The following is a 27,392-nucleotide window of genomic DNA, read 5'->3' as shown; positions in this document are numbered from 1 at the left end:
GCATCCACAATGAAAAACATTATAGAGGTTCCTTAAAAAACTAAAAATAGACTTGTCATATGATCTAGTAATTCCACTCCTGGGCATATTTCTGGAGAAAACTCTAACTGGAAAAGATACATGCATCCCAATGTTCATAGCAGCACTATTTACAATAACCAAGACATGGAAGCAATCTTAATGTCCATTGACAGATGACTGGATAAAGAAGTTGTGGTACACACACACACACACACACAATGGAATACTATTCATCCACTTAAAAAAGATGAAATAATGCCATTTGTAGCAACATAGATGGACCTAGAGATTATCATATTAAGTCAGCCACAGAAAGACAAGTATCATACGATATCACTTATATGTGGAATCTAAAAAAATGGTACAATGAACTCATTTACAAAACAGAAATAGACTCACAGACATAGAAAATAAATTTACGGTTACCAAAGGGGGCGGGGGGTGGCATGGAGGGAGGGGAATAAATTAGGAGTTCACAATTAACATATACACACTATTATATATAGAACAGATAACCAACAAGGGCCTATTGTATAGCACAGGGAACTATATTCAATATCTTGTAGTAACTTATAATGGAAAAGAACCTGAAAAAGCATACACACATATATACATATATAACTGAATCACTTTGCTGTACATCTGAAACACTGTAAATCAACTATACTTAAGTAAAAAGTAAATTAAAAATTATGAAATGCCATTCGCAGCAAAATGACCTAGAGATTATCATACTAAGTGACGTCAGAAAGAGAAAGACAAATACGATATCACTCTATGTGGAATCTAAAATATGACACTAACTTATTTACCAAAAAGAAGCAGACTCACAGGCATAGAAAACAAACTCATGGTTACCAACGGAAAAAGGGACAGGGGAGGGTAAATTAGGTGTTTGGGATCAGCAGACACAAACTACTATATATAAAATAAACAAGGTCCTACGGTATAGCACAGGGAACTATATTCAATATCACATAATAAACCATAATAGGAAAGAATAAGAAAGATGTATGTGTGTATGTGTGTGTAATTAACTGAATCACTCTGCTTTATACCAGAAACTAAGACAACACTGTAAATCAATTACAGTTCAATAAAAATTTTTTCTTAAAATGTAAAAAAAAATCACCAGCTAGATTTTCAGGTTCCTTCACATCCTAGATGATACTGGAAAATATATGTAAGTAAGGGCAAGATAGAGCAGAACAATGAATGACCTTCTTGAGTTGAGCTGCTAGACCACTCTCTTTCCTTCTCTATCATTTACCAAGACTTAATAGATTCTACCTTCCAAAGAGCTCTCACATCCACTCTCTTCTTTCCATACATACTGCCAAAACCTTAATTTAGGCCTCTTTATCGTTCAGTTGGATTACACCTTTCTTTCACATAATCCGTAGGCCTCCACTCACTGTCATTCTCTCTAGGTACTTAATATTACAGTGAGGCTAAGCTATTAGTAATTTCCTTACAAGTGTCTGCTCATTCTGCAGGTCTCAGACCAACTGTTTAAGGTTGACAATAACAAGAGGTCACAAACAGATGCCCATGCTGACTGATCTGTAGTAGTAGTGTATTCTGCTAAATCTAGGCTTGGCAGGAAAAGCTGAGACTGATGTCTGCTATAAGCCAAGGAACAAGGCCTAAGAGATGCTGGATATTTGCTCTAGATTTAAACAGAATTTTGTATTAATTATTTTTCACTGACTTCAAAAGAGAAAGAAAAAGCTCTCTGTAATACATATATACACAATGGTGCCACTAACAGAGATAAAAGATCAAGAGCCATGTTAGAAGGAAGATAAAAATTCCATCAGAAAACTAGCTAATGCAACCAATGAATGGAACCAAGAAGTAGGTGGAGAGTTAAGCTTATTAGCAGCCAAGTGAAATAACACTGAAACTGATAAAGTGATTAATTCATTTAATACTGATGCATAAAAAATGGGGAAAAAAAGCATTCAAGATGATTACAATCTACACAAAGACAAATAGGAGTAGCAATATTACTGGTATTTCAAAGCACTGAATTTACAAAGCCCTAGGTTTGAATGCTGGCTCTGCCATTTCTACCAATGTGAGACTGGTCCAGTTATTTAGTTTCTCAAAAATCAATTTTTGTGTGCATAAAGTAAGAATAATGCCTATTTCAAAAGTGAGCTCTATAAGGAAAGTATTAAACACAATGCCTGGTACACAGTGAACATTCAATATAAAAACCATACAAAACCGTAGTTTCTATAGTGGAGTTACATAGAAATTCACAAAGGATCATCTTCCTGAGAGGACGGCCTCAGGAAGAAAGCTAATACTTGAGGTGAGATCTAAAGGATAAATGTTTACCAGGAAAATAATCTGGTGGGAAGGCACTGTAGGCAGAAGAGACAGTATATGCAAAAACTCTCAGGAATGAAAGAAAACATGTTCTGTAAATGACACAGAATATGAGTCAAGTAGTACTGTACACAGTAGAGAATGCCATTAGATGTGGCTGAAGTGGCTAAAGCCTTTAGAGCACTGAATGCTATGTCAGAGTTCAGATTTTTAAGTGAAAGAGAATCACTATAACTCTGAAAGTTACTTTTTGTATGTTACTTTTAAATCTTTGTCTTCAAAAGGTCACTCCTGTCCCAGTGAGAAGGTACAAGAAGGGTGCAAGACTAAAAGCTTCCGAGCCTAGTTTCCTGACCAATCAATCAGAAGGTGAAGGTTCAGGCGAGAAATGATAAAGGCCCATATCAGGCCCATGGCAATAGGGGTGAACAGAAGACAAATCTGACAAACAAATAGGAGGAAAAATCAACAGAACCTGGCCATTGTTTGGATATGAGGAAGAAAAGGGCTTTAGGACAATGCCAGAATCATGGCTTGGGTTCACAATGTTGGTGGTAACGTGAATACATCATGGATTCAGATATGTATAAGAGGACTGAGGAAAGAAGAAAATTAATTTGGCTTTTGACATGCTGAGTTTAATTTGTTTATGAGATGCCAGTTCAGTAGGCAGTCAGTTGTATATTAAGCGAGACATCTGTAATTTGGTGTAAAAGCTACAGCTAGAGGCTTTGGGAGTCAACGTTTATAAAACTTTTTCTAGTAATAAACTCTCAAGGAAACTTTCTGCTTAGACTCCATACCAATACATTTGTTCAATCACCCAACGTGCTTGGAGCAGGGAAAACGTTGGTCAAAAGGGAGACATAGTTCCAATCTGCTTATGAACCAGTAGACAACTAATATGAGAGATGATTAAAAACAGACAAAAGCAGTTCTATAGCAGGTACAGATGTATTCTTTGCTCACCCTTGTCCTTTTTATCTACCCAGCAGACGAACACAAAGTAGCTTTCTGGTATTTCATAAAGGACAAAACTAAGAGAAATAGACAGTTATCATGTTTTCTAGATCGGTTGTCAAACTTTTTCTGTAGAGTCGATAGTAATTTAGGCTTTGTGGGCCATCTGGTCCTGACTACTCAACTTGGCATTGTAGCATGAAAGCAGCCACAGATCATATGTAAACAAATAGATGCAGCTGTATTCAAATACAACTTTATTTATAAAAATAGGCAGCTAGCTGGATTTGGCTGTAGTGTGCCAATTCCTTCTCTAGACTGTAACAGCACTCTTAACAATGCAGAGAGAAGAATGGCTAGAGAAGAAAATAATTCCTAATACAGCAATGTATTTTACCTAATACAGAGTAAACCTTATGCTTTGATTTTTAAACTACACTTTTAGAAAAGCTATAACTATTAACTTTATATAAAGAGGTTACCATCAAATATTTATCAATTATACCCAGTATCCATACTATTATCACTCCTGGTGATTTATGAAGAAACTAATATATGTAAATAACTATAATGTTCTTTTTTAAAACAACTTAAGGATTTCTTTCCTATTGCCATCAAGAGAATTTCATTGTTTTTAGGGCTAAAAAGTCAGAAAGACCTGGATTGGTAACCTGGCTTTGTGTTCTTTGCACAGTTATTTAATCATAATTCATTTATTCATTCGACAAACAATTATTATTAACCACCTACGTGTCAAGCACTATGCAGGCATGATGTATATTAAGGGTCAGCACACTTTTTCTGTAAAGGGCCTGACAATAAATATTTAGGCTTTGCAGACCAAGAGGCTAAATCAAGGATATTACACAGGCACTTACAAATGAAAGGAAAAACATTTCCACAGTATTTTTTATGAAATTTAAACTATAATAATATGTTATATATGATATACTCTGTAATATAATATGTTATGTGTAATATATAATAATTGAGTACAATTTTTTGTAATATAGGTGTTCTAATGAGAAGAATGAAATTATCTGGGGGTAGATAATAGTTCGCTTAATTGTAATTCAAAGTAAATACCCCGTTTTTCAATAAATTGATTGCAAATGTTCTTTGTAAAAAGGTATTCTTGGCTCATAAGCCTTATAAAAATAGACAAGTGGCCATAACTTGAGAACTTCTGATGTATATAACAGTGAATAAGACACACAGTGCTTAGCTCTCATGACTTTTGGTGAAGGACAGAGATTTTTAGAAAGGCAATTACAGTTTCTTCAACTATAAAATCAGGATTATCAATATGCGGATTTATCCTGCAGGGTCAGGGTGAGAATTCACATAAGCATACAGAAGGTACTTTCTCCTCCTTTCTTTAAAAAGACTGCTAAGGTTATATTAAGGACATAACAATGTGAAGACTAAAGTAGCATAGGTACCCAACTAACAGAACACAGCTTTGATACCCTACAATCATTAGGGAAAAGATACTTCCATGCTGAGCATATCTTGATTTATCCTCCGGTTTCATATAAAGTTATGTATTTTTACCTTCAGAATTTAATAACAACCAACCATCCCAGTAAATACTTTAAGAGTTTTTGTGGTGTCGTCACTTCTATTAACTAAATTATCTTAATATTATCTTTTATATACCTTAAAAATTAGGTAATAATGTAAGCTTCAAAAGTATCATCAACATTATATTATCTTCAGTAATACTTTTCTTCTTGAAGCCAATATGTCAGACACTAGCTGAGTGCATTTCACACATTATTTCATTAAATTCTTACAATTCTGCAAATGTTAGTTTCTCCATTTAATAAGAGTGTCTTTTCCCAGTTTTATAGACCAATCAGCTTAGATTCAGACAAGTGAGAAAGTTTCCTGACATCAACAATGCTGAGAAGCCAAGAATGGAGCCCAGGTTTTCTAACACTTTTCCAGCTAACCCACCTCATTTAACACCAATAAGTAAATCTGTTTAATGTTTACCATCAGGTCAGGTTTGGAGTACATAACTAAATGCACTAATCTGAGAATTTCACAATTCTATTAATGGCTTTTACAGGAAAAGAGCACATTTTTGATGAAAATGAAAGAGGCAAAAATACTTTTCCAAGGGATCTTTTAAAATTTCCAATCATTGGTGAGTTTTCTCATCAAATTATAAATCCTTCATTCATAGCATAAATCCGTATTAGTTTTCTATTGCTGCATAATAAAATATCACAATCTTAGCATCTTAAAATAACACCTATTTATTATCTAATAATTTCTATGGGTCAGAAGTCCTGAATAGTACAGTTTGAGTTCTCTGCTTAGTCTCAATAAGCTGATATCAAGGTGTTAGCAGGGCTGCATTCCTTTCTGGGAACTCTGGGGGGAAAAAAAAAAAAAGCACCACTCCAAGCTCATTCAGGTTGTTGGCAGAATTCATTTCCTCCTCATGCTTTCTACATAACCTTCCACCTGACAAAAGTGTGCTGAGTCCTCACATTTTATCTCTGACTTCTGCCCATCTCTTTTGCTTGTAAGGGCTCATGTAATTTACACTGGGCCCATTTGGATAATTCAGGGTAATCATCCTATCTTAAGGTCAATAGATCAATAATACAATCCCACCCATAAAGCTCCCTTTGCCATGTAACATATTAAAGAATGTAACACCAAAGAGCGAAGGCCAGAAGGGTCAAACTTTTGCCTACAATATAACCCATACCAGCTCTTCTAAACGCCTTCCATAAAAAAATCACTGAGTGACCACTTCTCTAAGTATGCTTTCGTGTCCAACACTTCCTACCTTTGGTCTACTTATATCTTTCATATTATTTTCCAAAGTATTACTCTTTAGAAAGAAGGAAAGCAATCAAAGCTTATCTATTTTTAATCAGTCATAATCTTTACCAAAACACTGAAAAGATGAGAAAATTTTGATTATATCTGCATGCCCCATAAGACTTCATTCCTGATACCTGTACTTAAAGCATTTATATTCTCCTTGGCATTTTATTTATTTGTGTGCCTACTTTACTTTTCTTCCTTTACTACACTCCAGACTCAAGAACATCAGTGTCTCATACATCCCCCACTGTACCTTACTGAGTAGCCATCAAAAACTGTTGACTGAACAGGTGGGTGAAAATCTGCTAGCTTTAATTTAACAGCTGTAGACTCTTAGCAAACCACATTTATGGTTAGAGCCTGTGTTTAAACAAATTATTTTAAGGAATCTTCCAGCTTGTCTATTAGATTATTCTGTCCTGTGTGCTAATCAGGAAATGTACAGGGGTCAAAGAGAAGAGCCAGCAAAAGAAAAGAATGCACAACTGGGGCTGCAGAGGGTGGCAGGAATAAATATGGAATTTAAGATTAACAGAAACACACTACTATACATAAAACAGATAAACAACAAGGACCTACTATATAGCACAGGAAATTTGATTCAATATCTTGCAATAATCTATAATGGAAAAGACTCTGAAAAAGAATACATAAAACATGTATAATTGAATCACTTTGCTGTACACCTGAAACACTGTAAATTAACTATGCTTCAATTAAAAAAAAAATCCAACCTTGGCATAACTGACAGCATTCCTCTAAGCAAACAAAAAAGAAAGCACTACTGGAGGCAGGATGAAATCAAGAAAAATCTGAGCGAAGTTATAAGAGGTTCAACTGTGGAAGACAAAAATTTTTAGTAAAGAAAAACTAAACCGGATTTGACCACACAACAAGGCTCATTTCAACAAGGCTTGTTTTTGGCGGCACAGTGGGGGCAGAAACCAGATGGGGAAGATTCAGCTGAAGCGAAAATTGAATACAGCGTATGTGGGCAATTCTTAAGAAGTTTGACTATGATATATAATGAAGCTATAATTGTGGTTCAATACTACTATTTTTAAACAAAATGCTACTCAAAAGTTTTCGAAGTGGCATTCTATGTTTTAACAGATTTCAAAAAACTAGCATGGAAGTAGATATTATTACCACAAAAATCATGATAGAGTGGAATTTCATACATTATGTTAGAATCTAAGCTATCCCATCAATTGGGAAAGCAAAAGAAAAGAAAAATTATAGCATGGTTTCTCCTAAAACTGTTATTTTGGAGCTAAACACTTACTGAAAGCTAGGCAATAACATGAGTAAATGGGGTAATTTTCCCCGCCAACAGTTTTAACATACATTCAAAATAAAATAAATCTTTCATTTACTTGAGAAATTCAAGCAAATTATTGGTGAAACTGGCAATTTGCATTTCCATAACTTTTACTTTCTAAAGTGCTTTTACAACTATCATTACTACCTGATGATTCCCAATATTGAGATTTGGGGCGTTCTTCTTTCTCAGCATTCTTTTATACTCTAATTGAAAGGAAGTACTAAGACACAGAAATGTAAACTTATTTACCCAGCAGAGCTAGAACTCTTTGATTCTTAATGCAACAGTTTTTAACCTTAGTCTAGAAATCAACACAATCAGATTCCACAATAATTTGCAGAAGCATACGATACCATAACCAAAGTTTTGATGATCTTCAAGCCAATGGTAATACCTGAAGTGTTTGCATCAAGTTGACAAACATATCAATGACTAAGTAGATGAGTGTACTTGATCAGTAAGACACAGATGTTATATGGTCTGTAACAGCTAGTCGCTTAGTATTGCAAAATAAAACTAATTGACTTTTAGGTAAAATGTATGAAAGTGCTCTATAAATTAAGAGACTATATATATATGTTCACTATTATAATTAAAATCTGAAATATCTGCCCCAAAATGATAATGTTAGGACAGATTTTACATTTCACGAAAAGTACTATCCAGCTGAAGTTAGTAAAAACGTGAAAGGAACTAATAAAATAGAACAGAATTAATTCTGAGCAGCAGGAACATGGGCATTATATTATTCTTAATTTTTATCTATGCACTTCACATTTTTTAAATCTTGAAAATAAAGAGAGACTGTGGGAAACCTTTTTCTAACCTCTTTTCTTTGGGAATACCACAAAGTCCTCCAAGCTGAGGAAATCCAAGAGCCGTATCTGATTCTCACATGACTACAAGTTAGTCCAAGGAGGCATGTGAGACATAATTATATGCAGTGTAATACCTGTCAACTTTAGCTTTTCTAACTTAGACCTTAGGGCCACCTAAATTAGGAACAATGGTATTCTTTAAAATAAATGTTTTAGTTTTGCTGGCATCAAAGAAAACTTAAAGTATTCTTAGAAGAACCTGAAATAATTGATATCTGATAAAAGTGTGCATTTAACATGCTTGAGTACCTACCATGAGCAAGGCATACATAGTATTAGATGAAAACACTGGAAAACATGCATACCCCTCTAATCCCAGAGAACTTGCGTTTTAGTGTGGAGATGTGTGGAGTGGGAGCAGGGGAACAGGGGAGGAGGCACAGGTACATGCACGTATACATACATGGCTTCTACGAGGAAGCTTTCATTCATTCATCCAATTATTGATTCAACAAATACTGACCGAGCAACTGAGCAACAGCTATGTGTTAGGCACTGACTCAGGTGCTAAAAATGTAATAGAGATTGACAAAAATCCCTACACTCACTGAGATTTGACTCTTGTGGAGGAGACAGACTTAAAAAATAAACTTGAGATTTTTCATTCTATGAACAAAATAAAACAAGGTGATATATTAAGAGAAAGGTGGAAGACTGAAGGGCAAGGCCTACTTTAGTCATATGCAAAGAATCAAGGAGCCAGAACAGTGTGACCATTCTGGAAACCAAAAGTTGTTCTATATGGTAGAATACAGTATATATTAGTACTATACTAGAGGTATACATACAGGTAATATACTAGATGTGAAGTCCAGAACAACCAGTAGGTCTGAACAGATAGTACCATTAACCAAGTCAAGAAACAATAAACTGTAGACTATAAAAACAAAAAATGACAACCCCCAAAATTATAAGAGTAACAGATCTATCCAAGTTCTGGTTCTCTTTTGTTAACTTGTATACATGGCCAGTAATAAGTATGTCTCTTTGGGTCTTACTATCTTCATCTGTTAAATGAGCAACTCAGAGAGGTCAAGATTTAGTTTGGGAAATGGAATTCCCAAAGCTCATTAGTTTGGAAATTAAAAGGAGTCAACAATGATATTTAGATTTTTGGTTTGAGAAAGTAGGTGGTGTTGATGCTATTTAACCAAAGGTATCAGTCAGAATAGTGGGGTTATGCTGCAGTAACAAATGACCTTCAAATCTCAATGGCAGTAACTGGCAAACTCTGGCCCACAGCCAGAGTTTGTTTTTGTAAATAAAATTTTACCGGAATATAGCCAAATCAATTCATTTAGAAACTGGAGTTGTGACAGAGAATATAAAGACTGCAAGCCTAAAATATTTACTACCTGACCCTTTAAGAAATAGTTTGCTGAACATTTAGGTTTACAGCAACAAAAGTTTATTCCTGTAACTTGATAACAGGTTGGCAGTAGCTTTGTTATATATTATAATCACCCACAAATGAGCAGCCTTTACCTAGAAAATTATCAGTCATCATAGCAAGGGGAGAAGAGCACATGGAGAAGATACACTTTTGGGAAGAAGATTAAAGAGTCATGTAACAATCACTTTTCTTTGCATTTCATGACCAAAGCCAAATCATATAGCTGTACCTCAATTCACCAACGAAGGGAATGTATACTCTTCCCCAAGGAAAGGGAACCAAATATTCTGCAGTTGTCTCACACAAATCTTGCTACCTTGTCCCATTTTCCTGAGCTTGTGGCCCCTCAAGAGTTGACATTTTCTAACCTCTTTTACCAAGAAGTATTATGTTCTTCCCAATGGAATAACCAAAGTTACATATGCAACTTCTTCCTCATTTATTAAAAGAAAATTGCTTGCCCTGGACTTTATTTCTCCCTTCTGAAGCTGAAGTACATTGTACAACACAGAAAAGTAAAACGTCCTAGGGTGGAACAATAAAATAAATGGAACCTGGATCCCTGAATAACCTCACAAAACACAGTTGCCCCTAGAGTCCCGGCCAGATTGTTGTGATAAAGAAATAAAGTTATTGCTTATTAAAACAATGATATTTTGGAATCATTTTGTTACAGAAGTATAGTCTCTACCCTAATACAGATTCACTTTATTTTTTGAGTAAAGATGTTCAATATGTAATTGAGTATACTGGCCTTGGAACTAAGAAGATTCAGGAGGAAAATATAACACATCAGCATATGGGGTTTAAAGTCATGGGAACAAACAAGATCACCCACGGAGAGTATATAAAATGAGACTAGGGGAGGATCTGGAATAAAGCTCTGTAGTACAAAAACCTTCAGGAGCTTAGACAAAAAGAAAAATCTGGCAAAGGAGACTACTATGGATAGAAAGAAAACCAGGAAAGTATTGATAGAAAGAAGCCAAAAGAGAAGTGTTTCAAGAGAAGAACTAGAGAAATTAAGAAGATATGGAACAAACAGTATGACTTGAATTTAATAATAAGGACACTGTTCAAACCTTTGAACTGTAAAAGAAATTTTACTGGAATGTAATTATTCAGAGAAGGAAAATCTCAATGGACTTAGGAGGGAATGAGAGGTAAAGAAACAGAATAGCCAAAAAGAAAATTATTTCAAGATGTCTGGCTATCAAAGTAACATAGATAGCTTCTAGGTGGCCCATAATGATCTTCACCTCCTGGTATTCACTGCCCTTACATGACTCCCTTCCTCTTGTTCCTCCACCCCATCGTCCTTCGTTTATGAGCCAAGTCTAGTGATTTCATTCTAACAAACAGAATATGGCAAAAGTGACAGTACATCTCCAAGATCTGGCTACAAAAAGACCATGACTTCTGTCTCAGGCACTCTCTCACTCACTGGTTCTGCTGCACTGCTTTAAGGTGTCCTATGGAGAATCCAGACAAGGAACTGAATCCTGTCAACGGCAATATGATTGAGACTGGAAGTGGATCCTTCCACAGTTGAGTCCTCACATGAAACTGCAAGCCAGGCTGACAGCTTGACTATATATAGCCTAATGACAGATGCTAAGCAAGATTCCTAACACACAAAAATTGTGGAATAAGAAGTTGCCACTGAAGCAATAGGTAACAAATACAAAGGGGAAGAAGAGCAGATGGTTGGTAGCTAAAGGGAAATAGAAGGGTTAAGGGATAGTTTACGTTCTTTAATAATATAGTAAAGACTTTAGTATATCAAAAAGATAAGGCAAAAATATACATTTATACATAAGAGTGTATGTGTATAAACTTATAGGGCAGCAAAAGTCTGAAAAATCAGAAAAAAAGGACAGTAAATATAAACATATAAGCAAATCTCAACAAATATCTAAGTAGAAAAGTTATTTTTTAATGTTGAAGAGGGACCTAATATATGCTAAGTTAGGCCATAAAACAAGTCTTAACAAAATTAATGGATCAAAATTATGCAAAGTTATGTTCTCCTACATGATGGAATGAAATTAGAAATCAATAACAGGAAAAAAATTGGGAAAATTCACAAACATGTGGAAACAACATAGTACTAAATAACTAATGGGTCAAAAAAGAAATCACAAGGGAAAAGAGAAAATATTTTGAGATTAATGAAAACCAAATACAACATACCAATTTATGACATAAAGTTAAGTAGGGATTAGACAGAATAGCTGAAAATACCTATATTGAAAAAGAGGAATATCTCAAATTAATAACCTAAGCTTCCACATTAAGAAGAACAAATTAACACAAAGCAAGTGGAAGGAAGAAAATAATCAAATAGAGAAATAATAGAGAATTCAATTAAACTAAAAGTTGGTTCTTAAAAAGATAACATAAAATTTACAAACCTCTAATGAGAATGATCAGAAAAAAATGAGAACACTACATCAGTAAAATGAGGAAAGAGGGGACATTACTACTGACTTGACATAAGTAAAAAGAATTATAAGTGAATACTATGAACAACCACATGCTGATAAACTAGGTAAGCTAATAAAATGGGCAATTTCCTAGAAAGGCACAAACTATTGAAATTGACTCAAGAAGAAATACAAATCTGAATAAACCTATGACAAAGAGATTGAGTAAACAAACAAACAAAGTTTTCAACAAAGAGCCCAAGCCCACATGGCTTCACTGCTAAATCCTAATAAATACCTCACAAACACTTGCTAAAAAATAAAAGCAGAGGAAACACTTTCTTAGTTCATTGTATGAGGCCAGAATTTCCCAAGTACCAAAATCAGACAAACATATCTCAAGGAAAAAAAACCCAACAGACTAATATCCTTTATGAACATAAATTCTCAAAAAAAAAATTAACAAACCAAATCTAGCAACATAAAAAAAGGATTATGGACTATGACCAAGTGGGACTGACTGCAAGAATGTAAGGTTTCAACATACGAAAACTAATCAATATAACACACCACACAGAATAAAGGACAAAATTCACGTGGTTATCTCAATAGATGCAGAAAAAAATTGATAAAATCCAACAGCTTTCATGATAAAAAATACTCAACAAACTAGGAAAAGAATTTCCTCAACCTGGTATTGGACATCATACTAAACATGAATAACATCATACTAAAAGTTAAAAAGGTGAAAACTTTCCCGCCTAGGATCATGAACACAACAAGGCTGTCTACTCTCACCATTTCTATTCAACAGTGTACCAGAGGTTGCAGTAGAGCAATTATACAAGAAAAATAAATAAAAGGCATCCAGACTGAAAAGGGCGGAAGCAAATCTGTTTATGCTTGCAGGTGACATATAATCTTGTATACAGAAAATCTTAAGAATTCACAAAAAAGCTATTTGAGCTAATAAATGAGTTCAGCAAAGTTGTAAGACACAAGATTAATATACAAAAATTAGTTATATTTCTTTTTTAAAAATAGAGATATTGGGGATTGAACCCAGGATCTTGTGCATGCTAAGTATGCACTCTACCACTGAAATATACCTTCCCCCCAATTAATTGTATTTCTACACACTAGAAAGATCTAGTCTAGATTCACCAATTTCACACAGTGAATGATCTGAAAATGAAAACAATTCCAGTTACAATACCATCAAAAACAGCAAAATACTAAGGAATAAACTGAATAAAAGTATAAGACCTGGAGTCAGAAATTCACAAAACATTTTTGAAAGGAATTAAAAGACCTAATTATTTTAAGAGGCATCCTGTTTTCGTGGATCAGAAAACTTACTTTTGTTAAGAACCGAATTCTCTGTAAATTTATCTACAGATTACATACTATCCCTATCCACATCCTAACTGGCATTTTTACAGATATTGACAAGCTGATCCTCAAACTCATAAAGAAATGAGAGTGATGAAGCATGGCCAAAACAATCTTGGAAAAGGTGAACAATTTCAAAATTTACCACAAAGCTATGGTAATAAAGACAATGTTGTACTAGCATAAATAACAACATGTATGTCAACAGACCAAAAACATCAGAAATAAACCCTCGTATTTATGGTCAACCGACTTTCTATAAGAATGTCAAGGCAATCTAGTGGAGAAAAGAACAATATTTTCAACAATGGTAATGGAACAAATGGATGTCTATGTACAAAAGAATGGAGATGGACTCTTACCTGAGAGCATATATAAAAATTAACTTTAAATGGGTTATAGATCTAAATATAAGAGCTGTAACTATAAAAAAACTCTTAGGACAAAATATAGGAATAAATCTTCACAACCTTGAGTTGGGCAATGATTTCTTATATATGACAGACACCAAAGCACTACTCACAAAAGAAAAAAACTAATTGGACTTAATCAAAACTAAAACTTTCAAGCATCAAAAGACATCAAATAGAAACTGAAAATACAACATATACAATGGCAGAAAATGTATGCAAATCATATGTCTGGTAAGGGTCTAGTATCCAGAAGACATAAAGAACTCCTAAAACTCAAAACCAAAAAGACAAACAATCATTTGAAAAATGGACAAGGACATGAATAGACATTCTTTCAAACAAGATACACACAAAGGTGAACAAGCACATGAAAAGAATGCTCCACATCATTTAGTCATAAGGGAAACGCAAATCAAAACTACGAGATAACACATCATCCCCACTAGGATGGCTAAAATTAATCAATAAATCAACCAATAATATGTGAAAAATTTGGAACCCTCATGCATTCCTAATGGAAATGTAAAATGGCGCAACTGCTTTGGAAAATAGTCTGGCAGTTCTACAAAAAGTTACGCACAAAATCACCATATGACCCAGCAATTCCTCCCTAGATATATAAAATTAAACTACATGTCTACCCAAAACCTGTACACGAATGTTCACAGCAGTACTATTCATAATAGCCAAAAGGTGGAAACAAGCCAAATATCATAAACTGATAAATGGATAAATAAGATGTAGTATTATTCATACAATGAAATGTTATTCAGGCATAAAAAGGAGTAAGTTCTGATACATGCTACAACATGGATGAACCTTGAAAATATTACGCTAAGTGAAAGAAGGCAGACACAAAGGCTATAAATTGTATGATTCTATTCATATGAAAAACTCAAAATAGGCAAATCTTTAGAGCCAGAAAGCAGATTAGTGGTTGCTAAAGACTGGGGGAAGAGGGAAGTAATTGCTAATGGGTATTGGGTTTCTTTTTGGGGTGATGAAGATATTCTGGTTTAGATACAGATGATTTTTGCACCTTGTGCATATACTAAAAAACACTGAATTGTATACTTTCAAAGGGCAAATTTTATGTTATGTGAATATATCTCCATTCAAAAAAGCTGAGCTAGAACCTGTGGTTATGACCATAAAACTGAAGGGGTTTACAAAATCATCTCATCCCATTTCTCACATTTTGTGAAAAAACTGAGATATAAGGGGGTAAAGCAGATTATCCATGGACTCAGAATCTGTTAACAGTAGAGCTGAGATTAGTATACAAGATATTTCCACCTCAGTTCTTAGAACATATGAAAAATAAACAAACCCACTTTAATAAACAGATTTATAAGTGACTATACTCTTTAAAATATTATGTTAAAACTAGTGTCCTAAAATTCCAGTACCTTTTTTTAAGGTCCAGACCTTGATTCTTAATCATTAATAAATATTGTGTTAAAGGCAAAACAGCAACTTCACTGGTATTTTAGAAAGTACTTTAAATAGTTAAAAATCAAAGCTTTCAGAAAATCCTACAGCATCAGATTTTTGAAATGCTCAGCCAACTTTCCAGGGCTTTAAACTTGTATAAAAATATTGAAATATCTCACATTGAGTTTTTCAAAAGTTAAGAAACTCCTACCATTGAGAGTTAACTTTAAAAGCCTTCCATACTGACCTAAAGGTCTTTGGACATTTTACCTTTTAAGTAAAAAAACAAATTCTGGCTCTGTCTTATGCATACTACGTGATCTCAAGGAAAAATGACAATTTGCTTGGCCCTTATCTGTATCTTAATTGATTTGATCAGGATGATTTTAAAGATCAAATGAGAGAAGATAAGAAAAGTCCTGAGCACAGTAATAGGCACAAAATATACATAACACCTCTGAAATCCAACTTTAGGATTCTAGACTATTGCTTGAAAGCTACAAAAGAGAATCATGTATCAATAGTAATCATACGGATATGAGTCATATTCTGCAACTTTTAGGAGACCATTTTAAAGGTTAAGGCATATTATGAAATATAACATCAATTTATGCTAGATAAAGAATATTTCAGTAAAAGAGAAAGTGATTTACAAATATTTACCTTGATCAAATATTTTTCCCATCTGTCTGCTGTAACAGATTTGCCAATCTTCCTCATCAACTTCAAATGGAGCTCCACCAATTCTTTTGGTACTTAAAAGGAAGAAAAAATACTGTTAGCCAGCAAAATAAAACATCTGTAAATATTTAAGATTATAGAAAAAGAACTTTCCCCAATGCTGAATACTTTTTCAAAATAGATGTTGATTTAGTTATCTTTTAGACCTCTGAATCAGAAAAGAATAAACTAAGGCAAGAAATAATTGAAAACCACTTTCTTTAAAATGAGAAGGAATATTCATGTTTTCTTTCAAAACATCAAATAAGAGTGAACTCTAACGTAAACTTTGTACTTCTCGCTGATAATGATGTGTCAATGCAGGTTCATCAATTGTAACAAATGTACCACAGTGGTATGGGATGTGGATAGTAAGGAAGATTGTTCATGTGTAGGGGAAGAAGATATTTGTGAACTCTCTATACTTTGTGTTCAATTTTTCTGTGAATCTAAAACTTCTCTAAAAAATAAAGTCCATTTAAAAAACACCATCAAGTAAAGGCACTTAATTATACAACTAAAATTTCTACTCTACGTTTCTTGTAATACATACCTAGTTTCTCTACTGAGATTGCAGACCAAGACACGGATTCACAGAATTAGAAAGGAATCAAGGAATAAAATTTCAAGTTGACAGATATCTCAGAAATAGGCTGACGGTTTTCAACTGTTGAAGAAAACAGCTTGTCTGATCTATCCTTTATCTAATGTGCTGAATTCCTCTTTAGTATCCCTATAAGTCTTTGCTTGACAACGTTCAGGGACAGAAAATTTACTTAACCTACCAAAATTCTAATTACTAGAAAGTTACCCTTACACAAAGCAAAAAATCTGCCTCCTTACACCTTCCTCCTCTGGTTCTTCCTCTTTCTCTCTAGTTTCAAAGAAAATACTTTCAATTCCTCTTTTATTGGAACCTTCAAATATCTGAAGATTGTTTTATCGTCTCTCAGATTTTCTCTCCCAACTGTGAACAACCAGAATTCCTCCAAATATCCCTTGAGCATGATCTGATTATGTGGTATAATTTTATTAATTAGACCTGAGGGAAATAAAGGACACACACATTTAGCATTTTCTAAATAACAAATATTGCTAGTAACCTAAAAGAAATTACAGGTATACTATCTAAAAAGTTTCCATAATCAAATACATTAGGAAAATGCTGGACCAAAAAAAAATTGTTTTTACCGCAGAGCTTCTTGAAGCCTTCACTGATTAGTCTTACGTGCACTACAAGTATCCAAGACAAGGAAATCATCTGCAGCATTCCCTAATGTATTTGATCGTGGAATTTTTTTTCATGAAACACACAATATCTTGGAGTATACAAGCGCTCTGAATTACAGGTTAGGAAGTAATGTACTAATATTTTTCAGTCATTCTTCCAGACTCTCTATTCTCCACTAAAGCTACTCTTAACTTGAAATGACCTTGACATATAAAAATATTTTCTCATTCAACAAATTTCTACGGGTCCACTGTTAGTAAGCAAGAAATAGTATCTGTCTTTTAATGAGCCTCCTTAAAGGAGTCTTCTCAGAGGCGTAGATGGTGGGTGAGCTAAAGGTAAGCAAGAAAAGCACAGGAGGGGTGGCAAGTAAATAAGACAATTAAACTAAGCCAAAACCACAATGTATGGGATTGAGGGTGGAACAGAAAAAAACTGGGGAAAGACACTGCTTACAAAATTAACAGCAGATGCAAAAGGCTGAAAAACAAAGTGAGCATGGAACTGGAAGCACCCAGAAAAAGGGTGTGAAAATGAAGAATCTCGTAAGATCAAGCTACAACATTCACATTTTATTTAAAAAGTTTAAGCAAGAGAGTGCTCTATAATTTAGAAAGATCTCAAAAATTGAATTGTAGGAAAACAGATTGCTTTTATTTGTTTATTTGTTTTAGGAGGTTAGAGTGCAGGGTACAGATTAGATACAAATTCAGGAAAATATCAATCCAGAAGGATGGGAAAAACCTGAACTAAGGCAGAGGTAGTACCAAGAGAAGTGGGCAGATTTGAGAAATGTTTGGGAAACAAATAATAAAACTTATGGACTCACTGTGCAAACTGAAAGAGTCAAGAAAAACCGAGGCACTGGCTTACACAACTGAGTAGATGCCAATGACAATACATCAGGAAGAAAAAGAGCTGGGCTCAATTCTCAGTTTTATCACTTAAGGCAAGGAGACCATGATTCTGATCTAGTTCTCTCAACACTGACTTTGAAATTCCTCATGGCTGCATTGGCTCTCTTACAGTTTAAAAAATGCAAAATATTACACAAAGCTAAAACACCATTATTTTTATTTCTGTCATGATATCTGGGGAACCAAAGTCAGTTTCAATTTCTCCTTTTCCCCCAAACACAGTAGTTTTGTTGATTCTGCCTTCCTACATCTCAAACCTGCTCCTGATTCCCCGTTTCTCTAGAATATCACTGTTATCTTCTCATTTCAGTAAAACAGGTATAGATAGTTTCCTGTAACTGTAACCAAACCAATCTTTCCAAAAATACTGCTTTTGTTTCACTTCCCTGTTCCTAAATATCTTTTATGGCTCCTAAATACCTATATAAACTCACCCATATTTCTTACCCTAGTCTCAGAGTCCCAATACTCAGTCTCAACCTAACTCTCCAATCCTCTCTTACTTCTGCACCAGAATCCTTGATTTAAATCATTCTGGCCTGCTAACTGAGTATACCCCGTTCCCTATCTATCGGGCTTTATTCAAGCCCTCCAGCTTACTGTTTTCCATCACTCAAATAATAGTCATCTTTCAATGTCTGGCCAGTAGGAGTCCCAAAGTCTCTGAGATAGCTTTCTAATGTTTCTAACATCCTTGTTCTTGGAATGCCCATGGTATTCATGTTATCTATATCACTCATTTAACAGTTAGGAAAAAAACTTGGCACTCATTTTTTATGCATATCCTCCATATCATAGATAAATGAAATCACAAAATTTTGATATAATTGGTACTACTTTTAAAAATCCAAAAGGACAAAAATAAATATATGCAATAATTATGCTTTTCATCCCACTTTGCAAATGCAGTCGTTGTTGATTTAGGCATGTAGAAACGGACTATATGTTACTTGATTTCCTTATTAGAGCCTTTGCTCTTGCACAGCACCGTCCAAAAGAATATAAAAAGAACCACAAAATTTCAAACTCTCTAGTAGATCATTCACAAAAGTAAAAAAAAGTCAAAATCAATTTTAATAATATATTTTATTTAACACTACATATCCCAGTGTTATTTCAACATATTATCAGCATTTAAAATTTTAGATTTTTACATTTTTACTTGCTATTTTTCTTATTCCATTTTAAAACTGAAATATAATTGACATCACATAATATTAGCTTCGGGTGTACAACACAGTGATTTAATATTGTATACACTGCAAAATGATCATAGTAAGTCTAGTTAACATCCATCACCAAACGGTTACAATTTTTTATGAGAACTTTAAGATCTACTCTCTTAGCAACTTGCAAATATGCAGTACAGTATTATTAACTATAGTCACCATGCTCTGTATTACATCCTCATGACTTTTTATTTTATAAGTGGAGTTTGTACCTTTTGCCCCCTTTCATCTATTTTACACTTTTGGGGGGTACTTAGTATTCAAAACATATTTTACACTTACAGCACATCTCAGTTCACACAAGCTGAATTTCAAGTGTTCAAGTACCATGTATGGCTAGTCGCTACTGTATTGGATCACACAAGCTAGCATATTTAAAACTAAAATTTATAACCCACAGTTTACTAACAATTTACTTAATTTTTTTTGGTGATACAATTGACATGTAACATTGTATTAGTTTCAGGTGTACAACACAATGATATGATATTAGTATATACTGCAAATGGTCACCACAGTAAGTCTAGTTAATATCCAATTTACTTATATTTTTTGTTACAAATAGAATTGACAGGCTAATAGCCTTACAGATACTTGTAGCTCTTAATATTTTGTCCATCAATAAGAAACAGGCAAAAACGTCAATAGGAAAATTAATGAAAATATTACATTTCCCACACTTTGTATTCTCTAAAACAGTGTTTATTCAATAGACCATTTTATGATGATGGAAATATTCTATATCTGCACTTAGCAAAATAGCAGCCACTAGTTACACGTGACTAGCACTTGATGTGTTGCTAATAAAACCGAGGAACTAAACTTTTAATTTTGCTTATTTTTAATTAATTTAAATAGCTACATGTGGGAAAGGGCTATGGTTTGGAGCAGTGCAGTTGTAAATTATCAGTCAAATTTTTAAAACACATGATCATTTTCTAAAACATGCACTGACAATCTGTAAATTCACTTATTTATCACCTGGAACATTTCCTAAATCTCATTTCCAGAACATTAGGTAATTACTAACTTCCTTCTAAGAATTATCTATTAACCAATTACACGTCATTTTGAAAAATGTAGGTTTTGACCCAAGTGAACCAAGATCTCTACCTTTTCACATAATAGATTTGATACATAACCTTTAACAGACCTGTTTCTCTCACAAGGCCTCAGGAAGGTAAAAGATTCTGAAGCAGAAGAAAAGGTCAGGCACTGTGTGAATTCATGCAGGGTCTGCTGAGATGATGGAGGTACAAAGACTGTATACCCCAAACTATATACTGAAGACTGTATACCCCAGACTATATTACTGATCCAATCACCCAAAGATGTTCTACAGTTTGACATTTTCCTAGACATCTGTACAGCACCAAACCTTAAGAAGCTGCTACTTAATTCTAGTTTTGTTACTTATAATTTGCTTTTTTAATGGTAGAAATTTATAGCAGCTCATAAAAACTAAATGACATAATTTTTCTCATTTTTCAATAGCTTTTTTTTATACTTCCTCTATGCTTATAAACAAAGATACACTTAGACTCACACAACAGTTGATTTTATGTAGGCCACTGATAAAAGAACATTGATTTCAGATGCAGTGATTGAAACATAAGCTTACAATAAGCTTTTACTTACTGCCCAGTTTTTACAAACTCTGGGGAGCACAGTTTTAGCTATAATGACACTGGTCCCACAGTCCACTTGATCCTTGAAATAGCTATTATATATTTATGTACCTTACCTTCAAAGAGTTCATTTAATCAATCATCCTAAAGTTTTCTAAAAAGGAAAAAAAAAAGGTTCAAGACTGTAAACTGTAATTTAGGCCACTATCTGAAAAGCTATAGTTTAAAATGCCAGGTAAGTATAATATAAATCACTAAGCTCAGATTATTACCATTAAGAAAAAGGTAACTCAGAATAGCTGTTGTGTAGGCAGGCAAACCAAGGTGCATCTAATGCTCCATTTGGGTTTTGACTTTCCTTTCGAATCATATTGCTGTTCCCATATAGGTAGAGAAACACACCAAACATGGCTCAGATTATTTCAGAACCAAAACTGTGAGCACATCTCTGCTACAAAGAAAGTAATCAGTGTACTATAAACATCAGCATGACTGGAGGCTGTGATAACCAGCATTCAGCACTCCTTCCTGAAGGAGAAGGTAAATGTTTGTAGACAGGAAAGGCCTCTAAGTAAGACGATGTGAGCCACTCTCAAGAGGGTTACTCAAGTTTCCTTGTATGTACTTAACAGTGTCCAGCAGAGGGAATCTGAGGTACTTGAGGCAACAACTTCCAATACCACATGCCTCCAACTCTAATCAGATGATCCTATTTCCCTACTCTCTTTTCTTTCTACTCAATTTAGTAATCATTGGAGGGATATTAGGGGGATGGGTAGGGAAGGATGGAGAGAAAAGCTCAAAACAAATTAAAAAAAAAAAGAAATAGTGATATCACAGTATCTAAGGAAGAGGAGTGATTTTCCCTCAACATTTTTTTTCTCCAATAATTTCAAATCTAAGGAAAAGTTGAAGACTAGTACATCCTTCACCTAAATGAACCAACTGCTAACATTTTAGGTAAACATTTTTACATAGGGTAAAACCAGGGGCAAAAGGCTGTCTAATAAGGAAAAGACCACAAAGAAGCAGCCAAACAAGCCAAGGAAGGGAAGGACATGCCAGGCAGAAGGAAATACCTGTACAGAAGTCCTAAGGCAGCTAAAAGCTTCCAGTGTGGCAGGAAAAAGAAAGTGGTGAAAGATGCTGCTGAGGAGGTGAGCAAAGGTCAAACCTTATAAAGCCACGTGGACTATTTAAAGAGTTTCCATTTTATTTTATGTGTAATGAGAAATCAAGGGAGGAATCTGGGAAAGTTTCCTGCTCTAAATTTTTTAAAGATCATCCTGTATCTAGGATCTGCTTCATAATACTCTAAGCGGCAGGGGGCAGATAGGAGTTATAGACCAAACAAAATTATGAAACTGCACTGTATCTGGGTGATGAGCACTTGAAACCACTATACAACTTTCTAATTTTGTGTAAGTTTTACATTTTCATAATTTAAACAGGTATAGGGGCTGTACAGGTCACCTTGGTTGCTCTCTGAGAAATGAACTGGAGGGAGGGAAACACAACTAATTAGGAGGCTAGTCATACATCAGGCAAGAGATAATGATGGTTCAGACTAATGTTGTGGCAGTAGAGATGCAGAGAAGTACACACAAGGAAAACTGCAAAATCTAAAACATTTCAAAATTTCCATAGAATTTTCTAACAAGCATCTTTGCCAATCTTTGAAGAAGTAACTATTACATATCTATCTTGCATGATTCCTGTTTGCTCATTTTTAAAAGCAGAAACTATGGTTTTTCATTTGATTACATCATGGTTTAGAAAGGCAACATATACACATCGACACTTAATAGTAAAGTCAAATAAATTATGTGTATCATAACTTATTTCTCATATTCCTCATCATTTCAAATGTTCACATTGCACTTAAAAGCCTGCACTTAATATTTCAACTAAGCAGTCTTTAAAATTGTGATTTGTATATAATGAAAAGCACTAGAAAAAATCAGGAAAAAGAGGTGCAAACCTCAATTTTCTCATCCATAGAAGGAGTTGTACCAGATGATCTAAAGTCCTCCAGCTCTAATACTCGATGCCCATGTCTAAATAACACAGCAGCAGTCAGTCATGGGATTTAGAATTTTTGAACTGAAAGCATACTGATAAACTAGAAAATTTAGCAACTAAGATGTGATGTGCAATGTCCAAGATCAAAGAGAGACCAAGCAAGATTCCAGACCTCTGGCCTTCCAATCCAAGGCTCTATCTAATGTTTCTTAAAGTATCAAATGGATGAACAGTTCAGAAGACCTAACTTACGAACCAAGTCACCGTTTCTGCACAGCTACATATCTGGGTTTTGATCCCAGGTTGCTCCTGACTTTGCATTCTGAGGCATTATCCATTCCTAAAGCTAAATAGTTGCTGTGACAACGGAAAGACTATTAATACTCCTCCCGATCAATTCTTTCTTTTTTCAACAGCTTTACTGAGATGTAATTTACATACACACACTTCATCCATTTAAAGTATACAAATCGATGGGTTTTATATTACATGATTATTTTTTAAACTGTGGTAAAATATAAATAACATAAAATTTGTCATTTTAACCATTTAAGTGTACATTTCAGTGGTATTAATTACATTCCAATGTCGTGCAACCATCATTGCTATTTTCCAATCTATTTTTATAGTTAAAATTTTTTAAACACTCACTTCACTTCCAAATTGCTCTCTGGAAAATCTAAAATGATAAAAGCAAAGTCCGCTATAGGATATATTCTCAAAGGGGACAGACAATACTGCCCTCAAGGGAACAAAAACTGGTCCTTGAAGAGGACAAAATAAATCTCAGATAATGGTTTATGGTTCTTCACAACTTAACTCTGACAAAATCTTATTCCTTAGTATTTAATTTCTCTTGCTAGAGAGAAATTAAAATTAAATTAAAATTTTCTCTTGGGGGTGTGATCATGAAAAAAAGGTTGAGAAACACTGTGCTTTAGAATTCAAAAAAGTGAGCATTGTTAGTCAAAATGTAAAGCACTACCTTAAAAAATACTCAACCTGCAAAAGAGCTTGCATTCCACTGAAACCCAAGCCAAGTTGTAAACTGCCTTGCTACCCTACAAGAACTAATTTTATCCATAACGTTAAACAAAATAATGGATAAAATGTCACAATTTTAATATTTAAATATAGCAGAAAATCAAGCACCCAGCTAAAAAACTGTTTTAAGTTACACCAAATGTGGAGAATTAACAGAGAATAAGAACTAAGTATAAATAGGAAAAGAAAAAGAAAGAAAAGATAGGCTCTTTGACATCATATAGTCTTAATTATCTTTACAGTCTCACTTTGTAATTATCTATCACCTATCTCCTCTTCTTCCTCTCTCCCATTCTTAGACATAAGCTAGATGAAGAGCCAGAACCATCTGCTTTTATCATTGCTGTCTACCCAGCAGAGTTCCTGGTTCACTCAAGTATTTGATAAACTGTAGCAGGGATAAGAAAATAAAGGAGAAGGAAAGCAATAGGAGAGAGGGAATGAGGAAATTTTAAAAGTTCTGCAGACAGCCAAAAAAAAAGAGTCCTTTTAAGGTGTGAAAGAAAAAATTATCTGAACAGTATGCAGACAAATGATGAGGAAGATGAGATGAAAAAGACAGCAAAAGTGGCTTTAGATTTTAGTTTATTGTGTGAGCCAACTGGTGATATCAATAGCCATTTGCAGGGTTTTTTTTCTCTTTTTCTCTCCCTTTTGAAGGGAGGGATGGAAGAGGTGAATGCTCCCATAGGCATCTGTATACAGGAGTAAATAATGAAGTCTACACGTAACTAAAGAAATACCTATATGGTGATCTCCTAACACCAGACCTCTATAAAGTGCCAGACTTCTCTATTTTCATCGTATATGTTTCATAGTATTTAAAAACTTATAAGCACACCAGAAGATGTCTTTATGATTCAACACCATGATTTCAGGTGTTATAAAATCAGTCTGATGTTTTTTTAAAGACAATCTTCAAATCTGTGAACTTAAATTAAAAGAACTCCATTTCTTTATAAAATGTAGGTTGTCTTTACTCCTTGCTTACAAGTGATTGGTTCATACTTTTCTTTCAACCCACATTCACTTCACAAGCAGAGACAACTAGATGAGTAACATACTATGTCATGTTACGGTTTCTCGAAATCTAGCAGAAAGGATCAAAAAATGGGTTTGTTGTAATTTCTACATTTATTTCAATAAATGAGAAAATGTATGTGAAAACATTTTAGACTATAAAGCAATATACAAACCAAAGTTACTGTTATTCACCACCAGATGGTGATCATGTCTTACTTAAAGCAAATGCTGACATCTTATTTGGGGGCCAGCTGCTGAATGCTAACACTGATTAATAAGCAAACCAGTTTGTCTAAATAAAATATTTGTGATTTTTAAGCATGTTCTATTGAAACATCAGCAAAACATCAGCAATTGCACAAGCAATAAAAAACATGTTCTGCCTCAAGACTTCTAAAGGGATTGATATGAACATTTGATAACTCTTGAATTTAAGGAAAAAGACAACAGGCTCTGTGTTTCTGTCAGTCTTATATGGGTTATGTAACCATTTATCCATTCATACCACCTTGACCCATCTCAATGTGTTCTTTTAAAGCAAATTCCAGATATCACAGTTTTATACATAAATATTTCACTGTGTATCTCCAAAGGATAAGGACTCTTAAAATAAGTGTAATGCCATTATACCACCTAAAATTAGTAATTCTTTAATGTCACAGAATTGCCAATTAAACAATTTTAAAACATCTTCAATTAATCAATAAATAAAATTGCATTTTACTTTTACTTCTGTAGCAGATGATGGCAGCATCTCATCTTTATCCCCTCAACACTTATATTCCAATACAGGCCAACCTGTAAGCATGTCCAAGTCTTTACATGACGGTTTCTTCTGACTACTGGGCAGGGGAATTAACCATTCCTGGGAGCATCCCTAAGCCAGTAACTGACAGAAGCTCCTTTACCCCTTTGCAGGAATAAATCTGAGATATGATCTATACTATCTTTCAGCTCAAATGAAGGATTCAGTCCCAGTTGCCTACAAAGTAACTTACTTAAAAACATAACCTGTATTGGCTTTTTCCCCCTCCCGATCTCACTTCCCCGCCCTTGTCAGTGTTTCCTGGCATCGATTCCCAAATAAACTATTTACACTTACATTTTCGTCTCAAGGTCTGCTGTCTTGGGAATCCAACATAAGACAACCTCTTAACTTTGAAGGAAAGCTATGGACATCATAAGAAAATGTAAACATAAAATTTTCTGCAAATATGTTCAATGAGTTTAGAGATGGGGGGGTATAGCTCAGTAGTAGAGTGTGGGCTTAGCATGCGTGAGTTCCTGGGTTCAATCCCCGTACCTCTGTAAAAATATATATATATATAATAAATAAACCTAATTATGGACCCCCCCACAAATAAATATAATAAACTGTACAAAAAACAAATCTTTTAAGAGTTTAGACACAACCCAAAAGACATAGATATATTCCAGTTTAAAGAACCCTTCTTCCTACAGGCTCAAAATAGCTGGTATCTTAATTATGCATTTGAAACTGTTCCATTGAGATTGTTCAGTTATGTTGAAATACTAATATCTCCACCCCTCATTCTTCATTGTTGGCAAGGAAGCATCACTATCTCAATATGGGTTCTTACATGTATAAAATCTAATCCAACAAAAGTACAGCAACTGTTGGCTTAAGCGTCTACACTTTAAAGAAAAATAAATGTTCCTAGAAGAAGTTTACTAAGACTGGGTCCCTTGGAAAGCCAGAAAAATGTGAAACTTACAATTATTCTCTCATTTATATATGACTTTCAATTGATTTTTAAAAATTTAATTTAATTTAATTTTAACTTTTTTGGCAGGGGGGAAGTAATTAAGTTTTATTAATTTTATTTTTAGAGGACATACTGGGGACTGAACCTAGGACCTTGTACTTGCTAAGCATGTAGTCTGCCACTTGAGCTAACCCGCTCCTTCTCAATGTATTTTTTTAACTGCCACCAGCCTGAAACAACTCAATTAAGAGTAAGGGACTTGTGGAGATTTCTTCTGAAAATGAACTCGGGGCTATCATCCTAGTAGTATGATAACGTTCCCTCAAGCTAACACATACTCCTCCCCTACTCTTTTACAAAGAATTCTATGCACTCAGTTTCCATTTTCTCACCTGTCCCATTTGCTCCAAATCCATCATAATCTGA

At 34.3% G+C, this 27,392-nt stretch overlaps 1 protein-coding gene across 1 annotated transcript in view; it reads right to left on the bottom strand.

The window, feature by feature from the left end:
• The window catches only part of RSF1 (remodeling and spacing factor 1), a 119,491-nt gene that overhangs the window by 64,483 nt on the left and 27,616 nt on the right, over nt 1-27,392 (bottom strand). The window contains exon 2 of the mRNA XM_006213645.4: nt 16,089-16,180. Coding sequence (XP_006213707.2) covers nt 16,089-16,180 — 92 coding nt within the window. The remainder of the gene's footprint in view (nt 1-16,088; nt 16,181-27,392) is intronic.

The sequence above is a fragment of the Vicugna pacos genome, chromosome 10 (genome assembly GCF_048564905.1).
Source record: "Vicugna pacos chromosome 10, VicPac4, whole genome shotgun sequence".
NCBI lineage: Eukaryota > Metazoa > Chordata > Mammalia > Artiodactyla > Camelidae > Vicugna > Vicugna pacos.
This window is presented reverse-complemented; position numbering and strand designations above follow the sequence as displayed.